At 44.4% G+C, this 20,070-nt stretch overlaps 1 protein-coding gene across 1 annotated transcript in view; it reads left to right on the top strand.

The window, feature by feature from the left end:
* The first annotated feature begins 2,012 nt into the window (after positions 1 to 2,012).
* Positions 2,013 to 20,070, top strand: part of LOC126484462 (RNA 3'-terminal phosphate cyclase) — an 88,503-nt gene continuing 70,445 nt past the window's right edge. Inside the window, exons 1-2 of the mRNA XM_050107988.1 lie at positions 2,013 to 2,224; positions 2,313 to 2,430. Of these exons, the coding sequence (XP_049963945.1) occupies positions 2,033 to 2,224; positions 2,313 to 2,430 (310 nt within the window). The 5' untranslated portion in view covers positions 2,013 to 2,032. The remainder of the gene's footprint in view (positions 2,225 to 2,312; positions 2,431 to 20,070) is intronic.

Genomic DNA, 20,070 nt, shown 5'->3' with positions numbered 1-20,070 from the left:
TACTGCTCATATGGCGTTTGTTTTCTAATTTGGCCCTATTTTGTACCGCTGTCAGCTGGTGTGCTCAAGGTCCGCTTTGCATTTTATATGATTTTATGGCAGATGGGTTACATAGCCAATTACTGTTGCGCCCAATTTCTATTTTATATGGCTTTATGACGGATAGTTTACATGTGCAGCCACTTTAACACAATCTGTTGCTGCCCCAAAAGGGTGAAATCATTCATTGATGTTAAATAACTTAGCAACCTAGACTGTTTTTCTTCTGAAATAATCCTATGAATATATGCTGTTTACGTCCATGATAGACACCGAAGAAATAAAATTTTCTATCTCTTCGGTAAACAACAGAGCGAGATGGCGCAGTGGTTTGACACTGGACTCGCATTCGGGAGGACGACGGTTCAATCCCCCGTCCGGCTATCCTGATTTAGGTTCTCCGTGATTTCCCTAAATCGCTCCACGCAAATGCCGGGTTGGTTCCTTTGAAAGGGCACGGCCGACTTCCTTCCCTAATCCGATGAGACCGATGACTTTGCTGACTGGTCTGTATCGCCAAACAACCCAACCCTCTTCAGTACACACATCATTGATTCACTATTTCATCATTCCTATGCATGGAGGTAGAATAAGGGGAGATGGCGCTACAGACTTGCGCTGTACGTTGTTTTGAAGCCAGTGGGCGAGGCCTGCCGCCATCTTGGATCCCCCAAAACATTAGCAGACGAGTGTTTACAATTGCTTCTTGTTCGTTATTTATGTCGTGTGCACATGACATTTGTTTTATATAGTAAATGTTATTCGGTTTTAGTGAACAACACAGCATAAGGGACGCAACTTCAAACGTTTTTCTGGTCTTAAATGCGTATTTGATACAGTAATACGTAAAAATGTTACGCTTCTTGCCTCAGTACTGTAATTCCTTTTTGTTTATACACTTAGAATAACCGAGAAGAGACATATGTGCTATGAAAACCGTGCTTTTGTAATCCATTTCTATTCACTTTCATTGTGTTTGTGTCGATAATTGATGAAGCCAGAACTCCAAAAACAATGATTGATAGTTTAGAGGCACCGATTTGTATTCGTTGCATTTTCAAGTCAAATGCAAATTTTAAATGTTCACGTTTGCAAGAAACTTACCTTATTTCCTTTGGTGTCCCATAGATGTATGCAGGGATGATATAAACAAGCCAGCTGTCATGTCAACAAAGTGAAAAATACGTTAAATTACGAAGGAACAGAACTGAATTTAAGATTGTCAGGCCCATTGCAATTTCCACATCTGCTTTCTTTTTAAATTGTACCTACCAAATGACATTCAGTGTGGCTAAGAACAGAAATTTACAGGGTAACACGACAACACAGTGATTAATGTAATGAACTAAGCCTGGATTTCGATAGGGAACTTTGCTTTAACAAATATGTAACCATTTAAGTACTTATAATTTAACTACTGTAACAGGTGTTCCACACATTTTACTGAAGATTTAATTAACTACATGTAGTTACATTAGTTTTACATTAAATTATTGCATTTTAAAACATTAGTCCTCATTTCCAGGATATTTATTGCCTGGACTTTTCAGTTACTTCAGAATAACCACACAGTGAAAACCAAGTGTAATGCTCACTTCCAGACAGCTCTTCGCCTTGGATTGATAGGAAATCTAAAGTTAAATCACAGAAATAAAACTATACTGTAAAACTTTACAGCGCATCAGAATTTCAAGTATATATAAGAAAATAGCACTTAAATAAGTCCACTTACGAATGAAATGTGATTTGTTTAAACTTTAGACTACAATCAGAACGATTAGTACACCCGTGAGCGACGCAAGCCGGCATTTTTTATCAAAACACTTCACGACTACACGGAATCAAACCACCAGAAGCGAATGTTTTGGGGTAGCTAACATGGCGGACCTTCTCTTGGATCGGCTTCAAGTTTGTGACGTCATGACAACTCCTCTTATTTTTACCTCCATGTTCCTATGTCTAGATTTCTTTTTGCTCATCATCTTTGGTATAAATGTTACTCCCGCTGCGGTTGACAGTGACAGTATTCGCCGGTTTAGGGGGTTTGGTGTCGGCGGGCGGAGTATGGGAATCTGTGGGTGGAAAAACAATTGTGCAGCAATATTGCGTTGATAAGATTTCTGTTGTTACTGCTTCCGAAATGGCAGCACAGCCAGTAGACATAGATGGTGGTGTTTTGGAAGGCGTAAGTAGGATCACATGGAGTTATAAACCTGTTATTTGTCATTTTAGAGTGATTCCGATTGAGATTATTTCACATTTATCTGCTCTAGGGTGGCCAAATCTTGCGTCTAGCAGCGTCATTCAGTTACCTGACGAAAGTACCTATAAAGGTGAGAAATATACGCGCTGGACGCAGCAAGCCCGGTCTTATGGCCCAACACTTGAAGGGTAATTAATCGCAATTTACATCTTAACACCTAACGAATCTGTAATAGTGATGATTTGAGGTAGTAACTTCCTCGCAATAGAGCGGAAGAGTGTTGATACCTCTGTTCACATGATCAATCGTGAGCACCATTTGCACAGTATCTTGTGAATAACCTGTGTACATAGATCATTTTACAGTAATAAAGTTTTTTAAATTACCATTCTTTACTGTCACAATTGTAAGTTAAGTTATAATTATTCTGTTTACTTCTTTTCGCAATAATTAAAAAGATGACATCGCTTTTGGGGAAACAATGAATTAACATACCTGTAAGTTTCGTTTTGTTAGAACTATAATTAAGCAGCTGCGATTTCCTACCAGTGTTTACTATTTGATCCCGTTTCATAACCATACAACATACCTTCAGAAAAAGGCATCCAAACAAATTTCAAAATTAATACGCCAACTTCGAAATCCCTGGCATCACACATTAGTGACGTGAAAATTTGTGTATGCCCGGAGCGAATTCTCAATCAGCGAATAACTTTCTGAATGGTTCATGCAACTGCGGATTTTCAACTATGTGTGTTCCTTCACAGATTACGTTAGATGGTAACATTGTTTCTCAGAACAGCTTATCTTGCAGTTTGCAATATATACCCTTTTGATTTCTTTACTCGGTTTAAGTCCTTTGCTGCCTCTGACAGCAATACCATTGGAAACCGCAAACGGTAATTTCATTGAAAGAGAAACGATAATGGAAAACTGAAATTCAGTATATTTTGTCTTCCTGTATATAAATAGAAAGTCAGGAGGTATGATTTCTGAAATAGTGTAAGGGCCCAACCAAATTAAAACAAGCCAGGTTGAAAGAAGTAAACTGTTTATTATTTCAAAAAGTAATCGCAATAACTGTCGAATTTATCCCAGTGTGAGACTAGATGGTCAGTGCCTTCACATAAATGTTTGCATTTTCCAGTGGAACTATGATTTAACAAGGTGTGCATCCCTTCATCTGAAGCAACTTAAAAGCCATGTATTTCTTCAGTGCTTAAAAAATATGTCAATTGCATGGGAAGAGATCAGGACTGTACAGGGCGATTTGTAAGGGCCCCCTGGCAAAACTCCTGCCTTGTAATCGAACATTTAGATGGACCAACATGTTACCAAGGTTGTTTTAAGTGCACTGAAGTTTCACTAGGAAGCCCTTACACATCCTTCATACAGCCCCAATCTCTCCCCATGCAATTTCCATATTTTTTGAAGCCCTGAAGAAAAACATTATCGACTGTCTGTATACTTTGTAGAGGTTGATACCTGGGTACAATCACGGTTCTGTAGTATAGTGGGATCTTCAGTGCTTAATATTCAGTGATATGCCTTTGAAACTGGTGTTGATCTCTTACTTTAAGTAAATTGCATAGAATTCCTCATTCACATCTAGAATTCTAAAGTATTGTCTTATTTCTTCGGTGGCATCATTTTCTCCTGTGGAATATGATGCCGGTGTCAAATCCTATTTCTTATGCAAAGCAAAATTAACTGGTGAAATGACTGTTGTTTATGTGGCTTCCAATCATTATTCAACTAAATAAAGCTTCTAAACTGTGAAAAAAATATGTTCACTAATACTTGCACTTGCTGAACTATTAACAAAAGGTGCTTCTCCCTTCAGCAGTACTAATAAAAACACCTCACCCCCCATAATGAAGTATAGGTTATGTCGTTAGTGGAAAAAGAACTGATGAACTACTCAAATAAAGTGGAGGAACAAGTGATGGCTTTTGTTGCATTGCATCTTGGTACAAAATAAATTTCTTTGATGTGTAATTGTTCTCAGTTATTTAGATATCTTCAAATAATGTTTGGAAACACTTTACATTTTAGTAACTAAAGAATAAAAGAGTTAAGGGAATTCATTCACTGTTACATCTGTAACAAATTAAGTGGAAATGTTTGCCTCATACCCTTGATTTGATACTTAATGAGAGAGAAAGTATTACGTTTTTAATTAGCTATGGCAAAATTGCAGTGAAGGTAGTGTGCAACATATTACAGTTGGCAGAAATTTCTGATGACACAAATAATTCCAAACCTGTTTCTGAAAAGATGTTTGACACATTTCAGAACTGTGGAAATATTAGTGAATTCAATTCCTTGTCTCCCTGCTAAGGTGATCTCATCAGCAGGTATCGGTGGAGTAATGACAAGACAGGATGTGAAGCAATTCTTTCTTTGAAATCATAAAAGCTCAGCGCTTTGAATGATTCGGTCATGCTGATACACACTCGAGTGAGCATTTTCCATGTGTCCTTTGATTATTGCTACAACTGCCATCAATGCACCCAAGACACTGGAAGGTTTCCCAAGTGGATTGGACACTTTCCTCCTTTCTAGCAACATTTGATGACCATCAATTTCCTAGCATCGATGATAAGGTCACTCATGTTATGGAAGTTATTCTTACAGCTGCGGAACGCTCAGTACCTTCTACCTCTTCTTTGCTCCAGCATCCCGCCAGTTCCTTGGTGGAATGAGGCCTGCCATGACACAATACGGAATGGAGACGTGCACTTCGCGGGGTTCCGTGTGTGATGTCGTCACATCATACACGATAGCAAGAAGGCAAGCTGGAACTTCTTTACCAGCTCCTTTAACACTTTCACTCCCTCGTGAGTTGTTCGGAGGTGAATCCGACAGATATCTAGCCTGTCCCGTTTTTCCCTGACCTCTGGGCTAACTGTCACGCAGGATACCTTAGTGGACTCAGTCGCAATCTCTAATTCACTGGGTTGAAACTTTGTTTCTAATTACCCACCAGCTTTTCTCCCAAAGAAATGGGTAGTGGAAGAGCAACCTCTTGCTTTTTCCTCTCAAAATCGTGAAAGCAGTAATGCCGTCTTTTCAATGCGGGACCTTAGACATGCATTCTCCTCGTCTGCTCCGGGATGACGGTATCCACGTCCAAATGTTGGTGCACCTCTCATACCCTAGTCTGCTGCCCCTTCGTCTTTATGATTGACTTTGTGTTGACAGTACCTTTCCCAAAAGATGGTGGGAAGCTATTGTCATTCCTGTCATCTCCCCTCCAGCTATCGCCCAATCTCTCTCACGAGTAGTGTTTGTAAGGTTTTGGAGCGTATGGTAAATTGCCGTTTAGGCTGGTGGCTGGAGTCCCGAAACCTTTTAACAATGGTCCAATGCAGTTACTGAATGCAACTGACCATTTTGTTGCTGTCTCCACATATCTCGTGAACAATTTTCTCAAAAACGCCAAACGGTAACTATATTTTTCGATCTGGAGAGTGCATGCGATACCTGTTGGGAGGACTGGCATCCTCCGCACATTGTTCTCTTGGGGCTTTCGATGTTGGCTACCCCTATTCATTTGTGAATTTATGACAGAGTGCACATTTAAGGTGTGGGTGAACACTACTCTATCCCTACTTTCTTCCAAGAAAGTAGTGCCCCAGGCATTATTTGCCATCGCTATAAATCCAATTATACCTTGCCTCCTTCCCGATGTCTTGGGGCTCCCTCTTTGTCAACGATTTATAGCTCTCAACTCCCAGGACTTCTTGAAAAACTTATTCATGGATGTCTCGATTGTCTCCACTCACGGAGCTTCGAAACTGGCTTTCGACTTTCTCCCAGTAAGACTGTCAGTGCAAAAGTTATGGCCTCGTATGGAGTTTTATCAGCTTTCACTACATCTAGGCCCTGTTTCTCCCAGGGGGTCCACAAGTCTTTTGTGGATATGTGTGTGGCGAGCATGGGACTCCGAGCTTGAATGGCTCTCTTTCCTTTCCGGGTTGCATACCTTCCTTTTCCTCATCCTCCCACAGCCTCTTCCCTTCCTCTTATCCCTCTGTTGGGGAGTATGTTTCATGCCTACATCCGGAGATGGATGCTTGTAACCCTAAGACATAGTTTCTCTTCTTTTCTCTCTATGTCAAAAGTCTCAGTTGTGCCTTTGTCCTTCTCTTTTCCTTGCTTCTTCTCTTTACCTTCTTCTCCACTGCGGTGTTTGATATCTCTCTTCTTTCCTTTTCTTTGTTCCTTCCTTTCTCTTACTTTCCTCCCTGTGCATGTCTAAAGGCCGACCCACACATTCCCACGCATAGCTGGTGACAGGGTAACGTGTAATTCCATGCCCCCACCCCAGGGGGCCCACGGTCCTTTTATGGGTATGTGTGTGGCGCGCACTGGGCCCTGAGCTATTGCAGTCTCCTTTCCTTTCCAGGCTGCATTACTATCCCTGTTCCTCTCCCTTCTTTGTCCCTGCCCCTCTTTTCCCTCTCAGTGGAATTCTTTATCGGCCTGGCTATCCCTGTAGCTTTGTTTTGGTATGTGCTATTGTTTAGTTTGCTGTTTCCATCTCCTTTTTGGCGTTTTTGGTCCCCTTGGGGTTTGACCTCCATTTCCAAAATTTTCCGTTTAGTGTGAGCCATTTGGGGATGAACTCCCTACCTAGCTTCAATGGTGCAGGTTCCTCTCCCCCTCCCCTTTCCCTTTGCATCCTTTCCCCCCCCCTCCCCCCCCCCCCCCCCCAAAATCCTGTTTGGTTACCAGCACAGTAGCCAGTCCGTGTTGTGGTTCTGTTAAGTAACCACTTGGCTGAGCCCCTGAAACCACAGGGATCACACTACTAGTACCTGAGCTGATAACGCCTTCTGTATGCCCAGGAGTCAATGCTCATCACTTTGGGGCACCAGAACTCCTGGCAATGGCCGCCGTGCCAGGCAGCCCTTGCTCTGGCTGGGTGTCACCCACAGGACGAGACCCTGATCGGAGTGGGTGGTACTAGGGCGGACGCCTTGGGCATGAGGCGACAAAGGCTTCACCATCCTGGCCATTCTGTGGCTGTCCTAAGAGTGGTAACAGACGTGACACTCATTCTTCCAATCCTTCGGCCTTCCCCTCCCTGGTCACCCCCTGGGAGGAGGGTCAGGCTCTGCGGATTGAGCTGAAACCTTTCCCTCGGTACCTGGTTTGTACCAGGACAGATGGTGGAAGTTTTGCCACGACCAAGCCTTTGTTTTTCGTGGAGATGATTGAAGATAAGTATGTCAGAGGGGTATCCATGAGTAACATGTGGTTCAGTGCTTTGCTCATAGACATCTTCTGCTGCTGTGTGCTTGTGACCGTCTTGGTGACATCCCAGTCTCTGTCACGCCCCATCCATCTTTGAACTCGGAACAGGGCGTTATTTTCCACTGAGATTTTCTTCTCCAAATTGACGATGCGCTCCTAACCTCGAGCAGCAAGGGGTTAGATTTATCCGCCGTCTGCAGCAAGGCCCTCCAAACAATCGCACCGCTTCGGCACCTTTATCCTGGCCTTCGAGGGGGATGTCCTCCCAGAGGAGGTCAAGATCATGGTGTATCAGTGTGATGTAAAACCTTGTATTCCACCACTGATGAGATGCTTTAATTGCTTACGGTTTGGACACGTCTTCCTGCTGCACCAGTGATCCCCTTTGCGATGACTGTGGGTGCCCCCCTCCGCCAGTGTGTGTAAATTGTCATGGACAGCATTCTCCACGCTCACCTTCATGCCCAGTGTTTGTGAAAGAAAGAAGGATTCAAGAGTACAAGAACTTAGATCATCTCCCCTACACTGTGACTTCTACTTTTGCTTCAGTTACATCCATTCCCCCTCCTACGCCCTCCTCTTCCCCACCTCACCCAATTTCCCCCATGCCTTCAGCCTCCTCCTCCTCCCTCTCCCACTCCTCCTCCCTCTCCCACTCCTCCTCCCCTCCCCGTCAGTACCCATACCAACCCCTTTGGGTGCTGCTCCTCCCTCCTAGCACCATGCAAAAATTTGCAACTACACGATTTTTCCCCCATAATTTTCCTTTGTTGACTAAACTATAGGAGGCACTCTGTATTGCTGCAGATGTCCATGTCATTAGTGGTTGTTAATTTGCTTCAAATGAAGAGGTGCATGCCTTTATACAATCACTGTTCTGTAGCCAACTGCAAACATTTACCCATGAAGGCATTGACCATCTTGTCTCACAGTGAAATACATGTATTAACAGTTACGGTAATAAATTTTGAAATAATAAACAGTTTACTTACTTTTTCTTCTCATTTTCATTTGACAGCCGGTGGGCGCCAAGATTGCCCGGTATAATTCCATGCCCGACCTCACTGCAGTCTGCCCTTCTCTTCCTTCACAAGAGGAGAAGCAGAAACACAAGAACAAGGGCAAGGCCCCTGTGGTACCCCATGAGGTGCAGCCCCCTGCGGGCTTCTGGTGGTGTTTGCACCTTGGTCTGCAAGGACATTGTTAGTAAATGGGTTCCCCTCAATACCATTCTGGAAGCAATTGCTGTGAGGGTCCATCTGGCCACTCCAATCACAATCTGAAATCTCTACCCCCCACCTGACACGCCGTCCACATCCCCTGCCCTAACAACCCTTCTTCAACAACTCCCTTCTCTCTTCCTGCTACTAGGGGATTTTGATGCCCACAACCCTCTTTGGGGTAGTTGTACGACTACAGCTCTGGGCAGGACAGTTGAAGCTGTTCTGGCAGGTCTTGACCCGTGTCTACTAAACACGACGCTCCCACACACTTTAGTGTCGCACACGACACTATCTCTGCCATTGACCTCTCCATCTGCAGTCCTGGCCTTCTTCCCTCAATTCAGTGGGGTGTCCGTGATGACTTGCATGACAGCGTACTAATAAAAACACCTCACCCCCCATAATGAAGTATACATTATGTCGTTAGTGGAAAAGGAACTGAGGTTGTGATATCTCCCAGTGTGTAGGTAACATTGCCATCCCCTCGTCCAGCTGTGCAACAAGCTGTCAAACTCATCGAGGTAGTGGACACCCATCGCTTCTTGGGTCTGGTCTTCGATGTCCAGTTGACATGGCTCCCTCATCTTCGCCAGCTGAAGAGGATGTGCTGGTCCCATCAGTGTTCTTAGATGTCTGTGCACTATCGCCTGGGGTGCCGACTGCTCTGTTCTCATCTGTTTGTATGAAGCGTTGGTCCAGTCTCATTTAGACTATGGAAGTCCTGTCTGTGGGTCTGCGTTGCCTTCGCCATGGCAGATACTAGACCCCATCCACCACTGTGGGGTCCGACTTGTGACTGGTGCCTTCCAGACTAGCCCCATACTTAGCCTTCTCGCAGAGGCAGGGATTCCACCACTCTGAGTTTTTTGCGAAACCACCAGCTACACAGCTCCTGCTTCTGTGCCCCGTTGTAGCACCTCTTCCCCAGCTGTCACTCGGCAGCCGCCAACAACACCTGATATCTTATGCGCTCCGCATTCGCTGCACCCCAAAGCACCCTAATTATGGTCCCCTGCATCCAGACATGGAGATTTCTCTGCTGCAGTGGCGGCCACGATGTGGGCTTACCATGGCTGTCTGCACTCAGTCGCTCGTTCCTGAGCTCTAGCAATTGCCTTGACCGCTTATGCATGTACCCCTCCGTGGTGCATCTCTCGGCCGCAGCTGTGTCTTGATCTCTCAATCGATTCAAAGAATTCTGTCCTTCCGATGACTCTTCACCACCAGTTCTACTGTCTTCTCAGTTCTTTTCAGGTTTCAGAAGTGTTCTATAGTGATAGCTCCGTGGTTGCTGGTCACACTGGTCTTGCTTACACCTATGCACGACGCATGGAAATTCGTTCCTTGCCAGATGGCTGTAGTGTCTTTACTGCAGAATAGTTAGCCATCTTGAGCGCACTGGACCATATCCACTCCTGCTCAGGACTATCCTTCGCTATGTGTAGTGACTCATTGAGCTGTTTACACATTACCGGTGAGTGCTTCCTCCGCCACCTGTTTGTCATCGCTATCGAGGACTCCCTTTCTCTCCTTCCTCAACGTGGATGCTTGGTGGTTTTCATTTGGACCCCAGACCATGTTGGGATTCCTGGCAATGAACTTGCTGATCAACTGGCTAAATAAGCTACTACCAGGCCATCTCTTCCTATTGGCAGTCTGGAAATAGACCTTTGCTCGCCATTACATCAGGATTTGCGCCTTTGGAATGCAGAATGGAACACTCTTTCTTCGCCAAACAAGCTCAGGGCGATTAAGGATTCTACAACTCCGTGGTGGTCCTCCTTCCGGACCTCTCGTAAGGCCTCTGTTGTCCTATGCCGGCTCCGCATCAGCCAGACTTGGCTGACTCACGGTTATCTCCTCTGTCGTGAGGACCCCCCTTTCTGTCATTGTGGATCAATGTTGACTGTGGCTGACATCTTATTGGACTGCCCCAATTTAGCCACCCTGCGACGGACTTTAAGCCTTTCAGACTCGCTACCCCCTGGTGTTGACTGACAGTGCTTCAGCGGCGGATCTCATTTCCCGTTCTATTCGTGATGGGGGTTTTTATCGCTTCGTTTAAGGGAGGGACCTTCCACTTTATCGGTGAGTGGAGGGGCTGGCTGGCTCTCTTGCTCTACCCTTCGCCCTGACTGGATTGGCTTCAACTGGGTTTGGTGGTTCATCCCGGCCCTCTGCTTTCCCACTCCTTTCCTTATGGGGTCTGTTATGTCTTGAGCGGTCTCTCTTGTCACCTGTGCTTCTCCCTTCATGCCCGTCATTATTCACTTTCTTTCCCTCACCTTTTCTTCCGCCCTTTTCCTTCCTTCCATGTCAATAGTTTATCATTTTATGGCCATTGTAGTTCCCTCTTCTAATGTGGGATTTTATCAGTTTTAGTTAATCCAAGGTTGGAGGGACTGATGACTGCGTAGTTTGGTCCCTTCTCCACCCAACCAACCAAATCCATGCCCCGGGTAGACAGGTAGGGCACGTATGTACATCCTGCTAAAGGCCAGGCCCAGGGAGGGATGATTATCCGAGCTGGTACCATCCGAACGGGCCGATTGGTCACTCCATCCGTTTCTTGGGAGGTGTGATCTGAGGTGTGGACAATCGCTTAAGGCGGGGGTGCCCTCAGAGAAGGTCCCCACGAGGAAGGAGTGCACCATCGGAGATGCTGGTAATCATGGTGGATACTTTCGCCATGGTTTCCTACGTCTACAACTTTTTCTCACAAGCGAAAGCTAGATGAGTCTCAGCCACGGACAATTCTTCCATCTGTGCCAAAGCTAGTAGTTGTTTCTTTGTCTGATGAAGGTCAAGACTTCTCCAGAGTCAACCCTTTCATTATTCAGAAAGGTGTCGACGCTATTGTAGGTCCCGTAAAGTCTTGTTCCCGATTATGAAATGTCACCTTGTTGTTAGAAACAGGCAGTGCCCTCCAGGCACAAAAATTGCTGTGAACTACACTGCTTCTCACCTTCCCTGTCCAGGTGGAAGCACACCGCACTTTAAATCCATCACACGGGGAGGTTTATACACGCTCACTCAACGGATTGTCCGAGGACATTCAAAACTGCCTGTCTGACAAGGGTGTAACGGCTGTACATAGTCGTGAAAAGGATTGACAAGGACTTGGTACTGACTGTACTTTCTTCTTGACGTTTGACGGAGTTCAACTTCCATAGAACGTTGAAGCCAGATATGAGATCATTTCAGTGTGGCCTTACATCCCCATCCCTACGGATTGCAATCAATGTCAGCAGTTTAAACATACCAGCCAGTCGTGTTCCAATCTGGCGAAATACGTTACATGTGGCAGGGATGCACATGTGGGTGATTGTCCACCCCCATCCCCTCGTTGCATCAACTGTATGGGCGACCACGCCTCTTCCTCTAGAGATTGCCCTATTTTCAGAGATAAACGAACTATTCAGGAAGTCCAAGTGAAGGAAAAGGTGTCTACCTTTGCTTCTCGTAAGTTATTTGCCAGTCGAAAGCCCACTGTGCCCCCAGTGGGTAAATATAGCACTGTCCTTGCATCTCCTCAGTCTTCTATGGAGGTAGCCACCTTTAGTGCCACAGTCGCCAGATTGGCCAGCCCAAAGAACCCACTTTCAACCTCCCCACTATCACCTGCTCACTCTAACGCTCATCCTTTACCGGCTCCTGCAAACTCACGGGCCCCGAAATCGGACGCCCAAATTTCCAAAAAAGAGCCTACTTGATAAGATTTTTTACGTACCCCAATTTCACAACCATTGAATCTTCCATAAGAAGGCTAATAAGAAACAGTTCCTCTCCTTCTCTGCCATGGTGTGTCTCATCTACGGTGCCTCGGCTGTCTTCCGTGTCGCCGAGACGTACCGCTGTCGGCGATCAACCAGCTACCCCCGAACAACTTATGGATCAGGATTTTCTGCTTTTGGCTGAACGTCATTCCAAGCTGTTGGCCACCAGAGGTTGTTGAGTTGACAGCAATCATGGTGAGATTCTTCCCTTTTCTGTCCACCCTATGCCACTTCTCCATTGGAATATCTGTGGAATTCGAGCCATTCGGGATGAATTGTCGATCCTCTTACGATCCTACTCTCCGGTCGTCTTCTGTCTTCAGGAAACAAAGCTATGTCCCCACGATCGCTTTGGTTTCCCCCATTTCCAATCAGTCCGGTTTGATGTCGCCCCTGTTGATGGCACTCCGGGACACGGGGGACTTACGATTTTTCTCCATAATACTGTCCATTGTCACCCAATCCCTTAAACAGTCCCTTCCAAGCTGTCACTGTCCATCTTTCCCTTTCTGGATACACCTTATCGCTTTGTACTGTATACATTTCATCGCGCACACCGATGGTAAGAGCTGATCTCCTTCATCTCCTTGGTCACCTCCCGCCCACTATTTGCTGGTTGGGACTTCAATGCCCACTGCCTGCTTTGGGGATCTCTGCGTTCTTGTCGGCAAGGCTCTCCTTTGATCGATCTCTTCCACGAAGTGGATCTTGTTTTCCTCAACTCTGGGGAATCTATATTTTTGCTTCCATCTTGAAATTCTCTCGTTTCGACCTTTCAGTTGGTACTGTTCAGCTAGCTCAGTGCTTTGAATGGTTTGCTCTTGCTGATACTCTCGAGTGACCATTTTCCATGTGTCCTTTGATTACAGCCACAACTGCCATCTATGCGCCCAAGATGCTGGGAGTTTTCCCAAGCCGATTGGACACTTTTCTCCTCTCCAGCGACATTGGATGACCGTCACTTTCCCACCATTGACGATCAGGTCACTCATCACTCATGTTACGGAAGTTACTCTTACAGCTGCAGAACATTCAGTACCTCGTACCGCCCCGGCCACATTTTTTCTGTGCAGGAACTCCAACACACTCTCTCTTCCTCTTGCATTTCTGCCTCAGGACCGGATTGAAGCCATGTCAAAATGTTGCTGCATTTATCGTACTGTAGTCTGCCTTCACCTTTATAATTGAATTTGGACTGGCAGTCCCTTTCACGAATGGTGGGGAGATATCGTCATTCCTGTTCCGAAACCTGGAAAGGACAAACATCTCCCCTCTAGCTATCGCCCCATATCTCTCTCGAGTAGTGTTTGTAAGGTTTTGGAGCGTATGGTGAATTGCCTTTTAGCCTGGTGGCTGGAGACCTAAAACCTTTTAACACCTGCTCAATGCGTTTTCCGAAAGCATATTTCTGCAGTTGACCATCTTGTTGCTCTCTCCACTTATATTGTGAACAATTTTCTCAGGAAACTTCAGGCAGTAGCTATATTTTCTGATTTGGAGAGAGCATACTATACTTGTTGGAGGACAGACATCCTCGGCACACTGTTTTCTTGGGGCTTTCTAGGTCAGCTACCCCTTTTTATTTGTGAATTTATGACACAACACACATTTAAGGTGCAGCTGAACACTACTCTCTCCTGTACTTTCTCTCAAGAAAACGCGATGCCCCAGGGCTCCGTGCTAACTCTTGTACCGTTTGCCATTGCCATAAATCCAATTATGGATTGTCTCCTTCCCGATGTCCCAGGCCCCCTCTTTGTCGATGATTTTGTGATTTTCTACAGCTCTCAACGGACCTGCCTTCTTCAACAATGGCTTCAAGGATGTCTCAATTGCCTCCAACATGGAGCTTTGAAACTTGCTTCTGCTTTTCTCCCAGTAAGACCATCTGTGTAAATTTTTGGCGTCATACGGAGTTTCCTCCGCCTTCCCTACATCTAGGCCCAGTCAACCTTCTGTTTGCAGACATTGCTAAAATCTTGGGCCTTATGTTTGATAGAAAACTGTGCTGGTCTTCCCACACTTCATATCTTTCAGCTCACTGTCTGCGATCCCTCAACACCCTCCGTATTCTGAATGGTACCTCCTGAGGAGTGGACCGAGTGGTCCTCCTCCGCCTATATCGTGCCTTAGTGTGCTTGAAATCGGCCTATGGAATCATAGTTTACTCCTCTGCACAGCCATCTATTCTTTGGCGTCTCGACTCTGTTCACCACCATGGATTGCGTTTAGCGTCTGGAGCTTTTTACACCAGCCCCGTGGAGAGCTGTTATGCTGAGACTGCTGAACCTCCACTGTCCAGTCGGCGAGCAGTCCTTCCGAGTCTTTACACTAGTCATCTGTCTTCCATGCCTGCTCATCTGGCCTATGCCCCTTTTTTTTCGACGCCTCCTTGTATTTAGGTATGCAGACCGCCCTTCCTCTCTACTACCACCAGGAGTCCACTTCCGTCAACTGCTACATTCTCTTTCCTTCCACTTCCCTAAAACTTTCTTGGCAGCTGGAAGTTGTTTTCCCTGAAAAGGGCTCCAAATGACCGATGTCATCTCACTGACACTGATAAACGCGAGGACACAATCGGCTGAGCGCATGTCATCTGCTAAAAGGGAAGCCATATCAGGTGACATCTGTACATGGGCATGTTGACTTCGCCTGCGGACCTGCCTTTGCCTTCTCCGTGACCTTTGTCCTTTGTCAGCTTCCCAAGGACAGTACCCCCCCCCCCCCCCCCCCCCCCTCCCCACTCTAGTTTATCGTTGGGCATTTGCTGCTCTATGCACACAAATGGAGGGTGCCACATTTATTTACACTGATGGATCAAAAAACAACATTTGGTGTTGGGATACCCCTAGTAGATTTTGGCTTCCCATCCAGTGTTCTGTTTTTACTGTGGTGCTTTACGCTGTTCCCCAGGCTGTCCAATGCATCTGTCGCCATAAGTAGCTATAGAATATTATATGCTCGGATTCACTTAGATCTCTCCTCAGCCTCCAAGCTCTTTATCCTGTCCACCCTCTGGTCCACCGGAATCTGGACTGCCTCCACTTGCTCCACTTGGGGGGCATCTCTGTCGCATTCCTCTGGATCCCTGGGCACATTGGTATCCACGGAAACGAGGCAGCTGATATAGCGGCAAAGGCTGCAGCCTCTCTGCCTTGGCCCGCTGTTGGCATGGTTCCCTTAGCCGATGAGAGCGTTTTATGTTGTCATGTTGCTCTTTTATGGCACGCACATTGGTCTACACTTCCTGATTATAAATTACAGGAACTGAAACGCCTTCCCTGTGCTTGGACTTCTTCCTCCCGGCCTTATCATTGGGAGGAGGTAATTTTCACTAGACTCTGGATAGGGCACAATCTTTTTAGCCATCGACATCTTTTAAGTGGTGATCCTCCCCTGCTCTCAGCCGTGGACAGTGAGACACCTTTCACTTCAGTGCCCCTATTTTAATCCGCTACATGCCCAGTTACAGCTGTTGCCTGATATGGCTTCCCTTTTAGCAGATGACATGCGCTCATCCGATTGCATCCTTGCATTTATCAGTGTCAGTGAGATGACATCGGTCATTTGGAGCCCTTTTCAGGGAAAACAACTTCCCTTCCATGCCACATTTCTAAGATTTCCTGTCGTTTGTAGTTTGCTTCCGTTTTCAGTTTTGCTTCCATTGCTGCTGATTTATATTCCTGTTTTTATGCTTCACTAAGCCACAGCATGGGCGCTTATGACCATAGCTGTTTTGTGCCGTAAAACCATAACTAATAAAAAAAAAATGTTTTACTGTACACTAGAGGCCATGTCATTCACAACACTGAAAAGCCTGCTGCCTCTGTTCAGGACTCATGTGTTAGCCTGGGTCCTTTTGTTATCCGTATGATGTTTCCTCATACGATACAGCTATCAGTATCTTAGGCTCACTAGCTAAACTGTCAGGTGTAGGTCTATGTTTCATGGTTTGGGGACCCTAATTTCATGCAGTAACATTAAGTATCTCAGGCAACAGCTTCCATGTGTAAATTTTCTCAGCTAGTGTTTTGGAAGTATTGAAGAACATGATACAGCCTATAAACTTTGACCATTGATTTTGGCAGCCAGTATAGTGACTGTGATGTTAGGTATAACATCACATGTTTTTTAAATATTGGAATATTATGACCTCAGCAGGAATAAAAGGGATTTTGGTGTGAATTATTGTTACTAACCCCTTAATTTAATGATCTTTTTTAAAGTCATGTTCCAAAAGATAACATATTATTATTAATGAAATCATCCTATAATGAATGACATTATGTATAGACCTACAAAGACAGCTTTTAAAGCTCAAAATAATGAGTTACAAAATTTTGAAAATCACTAGTAATGAACTCTAGTTTATTTGTGCACCAGACATTGACTAAAATATCCTGAAATTTGAAACATTTTTTCATTTGTGTTGCTGTGAAGTCTTAACTATGTCTTTCACAATAGTTTCCGTGTGCATAAATCCTGGAGGAGCTGGCTGGAGCACAGTGAATGTATTTATCTTGTACCACCAACAAGCACTTGTTGCTCAACTGACAAACTGTCATCACTTTTTGCTGATGAAGTAACATAATGTTCTTCTTCACTTTATGAGCTGCTAAATTCAATGTCAAACTCTGGGTCACTAGTAATCCTTTTTTGGAAGGATTGCCTAAACAACAATATAGGAGTGTCTGAAAGTGCGTGTTTTGTTGTAGAGTATCTAAAGCTGTGCACAATAAAGATGATATATAGGGGCAACTACTTAACCGGAACACAATAGCCAGGCTACAAATGTAGTACCAGATGCTATCTAGTGGCCAAATGTGTAACTGTCTGTGCTAAAATGGATATAAGTGGGTTTTTATGTTTTTGAAAGTCTCTTCTTAAGTTGCCAGTGTATACTTGGGATTTTAAATTTGTCAGAACAATAAAAACAAGGTAACTCATGGTTTTACGTTCAGGGGTTAATGCTTTCAAACATATGGAATTGAAATTATCAGACCACAGTGGGAAAAATCTTTCTTCTTTACATGGAGAACACAATTTTAGCTACGAAAGGTGCAAGTCATATGTAAGGGGCAGTCAGATGAAAAAGAAACAGACTGAAAGAGAGTGAGTGTTTATTATTTTGAAAGTGATTGCCATGACTTTTAATATATTTATCCTGCTGTGGATAGTCAGTGCTTTCATGGAAAAATGTTTGTGGTTTGTACCCAGCCGTGCACCTCTTTGAAGTAAATCAATGCCATGAATGTATTTTTTCAGCTGTCCAAAAGTATGGAAATTGAATGGTAAGATATCGGGATTGTATGGGGAATGTGTAAGGACTTCCAGAGAAACTTCTACAGCTAACTCAAAACAACCTTTGCAACATATGGGCTTAGCCACATTTCAACTCTGCTGCAGAAGATTCACTGGAAAGCCCTTACTCGTCCTCTATATAGTCCTGATCTCTCCCCATGTTATTTCCATATTCTTGGTGCCCTGAAAAGAAGACATTAGTGGTCGTTAATTTGCTTCAAATGAAGAGGTGCATGCCTTTATACAATCACTGTTCTGTAGCCAACTGCAAACATTTACCCATGAAGGCATTGACCATCTTGTCTCACAGTGAAATACGTGTATTAACAGTTACGGCAATAAATTTTGAAATAATAAACAGTTTACTTACTTTTTATTCTCTCATTTTCATTTGACAGCCTCGTACACACAAAAAAGATTGACATACATTTGTTGGCTATGTTGGTACATTACTAAATTGTCACCTTCCAACCTAAGCCAGACCTCGGACTTCGCTAGAGATCAACTTCCATTCATAAAGTGGCCCCATTGCTGGTTTAAGTAGAACAGCTGTACCATGAGCTTCAATACACCCAGTGGTGATGTCTCAATTCATTATCTTTTACAGGGTGCCTGTAATTAAACTTTAACTACTTGATTCAGTGTAGACAGAAAGCTATTTACCTTATGGGTACCCAGCTTTATAGGAATCGTGCTCAGCCTGTGCCCTGCAGGATTTGCGTAGTTAGTAGAGTCTGTGTCATGACTTGCTATTAAACACCAGTACTGGTATCATGGCATAGGTCTGAAACACAAGCATCAGTGTGTGTTAGTTGTGGACAGTCAACATGGGTCTGGACAAGATGGGCAGAGTTTTACCCATAAAATTGTTTTATTAAAGCATAGATAGAGCTGTTGCTCTTTGAGAGTGAGGCATTGAGTGAGTGATCCAGGGAAGTGTATTGGGACACTTGCTGTTCATGTTGTATATTAATGGCCTTGCCAACAATATTTATAGTGACCTAAGACATTGCAGAGGATGCAGTTATCTATAATGAAGCAGATGATGCAGTTATCTATAATGAAGCACTGTCTGAAAGAAGCTGCATAAATATTCAGTCAGATCTTGATAAGATTTCAAAGTGGTTCAAAGATTGGCAACTTGCATTAAATACTCAGAAACATAAAATTGTGCACTTCATAAAATGAATAATAGGAGTATCCTTTGACTATAATGTCACTGAGTCACTGTTGGAATCAGCCAACTCATGCAAATACTTGGGTGTAACACTGTTTAGGGATATGAAATGGAATGATCGCATAGGCTCAGTTGTGGTTAGAGCAAGTGGTAGACTACAGTGTATTGGTAGAATACTGGGAAGTGCAATCAGTCTGCAAAGGAGGTTGCTTACAAATCGCTCATGCGACTAGTTTGAGGATATTGCTCAAGTTGTAGGACCCATGCCAAATAGGACTAACAGGAGACATTGAATATATACAGAGAAGGGCAGCACAAATGGTCACTGGTTTGTTTGACCCATGGGAGAGTGTCACAGAGATACTGAAGCAGCTGAACTGGTAGACTCTAGGACAGACATAACCTATCCAGAGAAAGTCTATTAACACAGTTTCAAGAATCGGCTTTAAATAGTGAATCTAGGAATATACAATAACCCCCTATGTATTGCTCACATATGAATGGTGAGAATAAAATTGGAATAATTACAGCATGCGCAAAGGCCTTCAAACTATCATTCTTCCCATTTTCTGTATGTGAATGGAAGGGCAAGCAACCCTAGTAACTGGTAAATGGGATGTATGCTCTGCCATGCACTTCATGGTGGTTTTACAGAGTACAGATGTAGATGTTGATTAAAGGAATATGGAGAGGTGCTCTTTCCACACACTGGTTGAAGAGCACAATTCAGAACTAAGAATTAAGTGGAGATTCAGCAATTGCTCCTGGGAGAGAGAAGCTAACGGCCAATTGCACCACAAATTGTTGAAGTTACTGTTGCCATGGCTGAGAATACTGGTCACAAGTATGGCCTTCAAGTAGTGCGTGGGCTATGTCACAACAGCTGAATAGTCTGTGGTTCACTGTTAGAAAAGTGCTGCAAACAATTGTGAAATGGTGTTAGTGCTGTTCCAGGCTGTTGGTGATGCTGTTGGTTGTCACATTGAGCAGTACTTGTAATGTGGAATGTAAATATGGTATAGAGTTATCCTCTCATGTGGAAATTATAATGTTTCTTTGAATGGTTTATTCGTCATTTCTCTTCCACGT

This window comes from Schistocerca serialis, chromosome 6 (genome assembly GCF_023864345.2).
Source record: "Schistocerca serialis cubense isolate TAMUIC-IGC-003099 chromosome 6, iqSchSeri2.2, whole genome shotgun sequence".
Taxonomy (NCBI): domain Eukaryota; kingdom Metazoa; phylum Arthropoda; class Insecta; order Orthoptera; family Acrididae; genus Schistocerca; species Schistocerca serialis.
The sequence above is the reverse complement of the archived record's forward strand: the minus strand, read 5'-3'. Positions and strand labels throughout refer to the sequence as shown.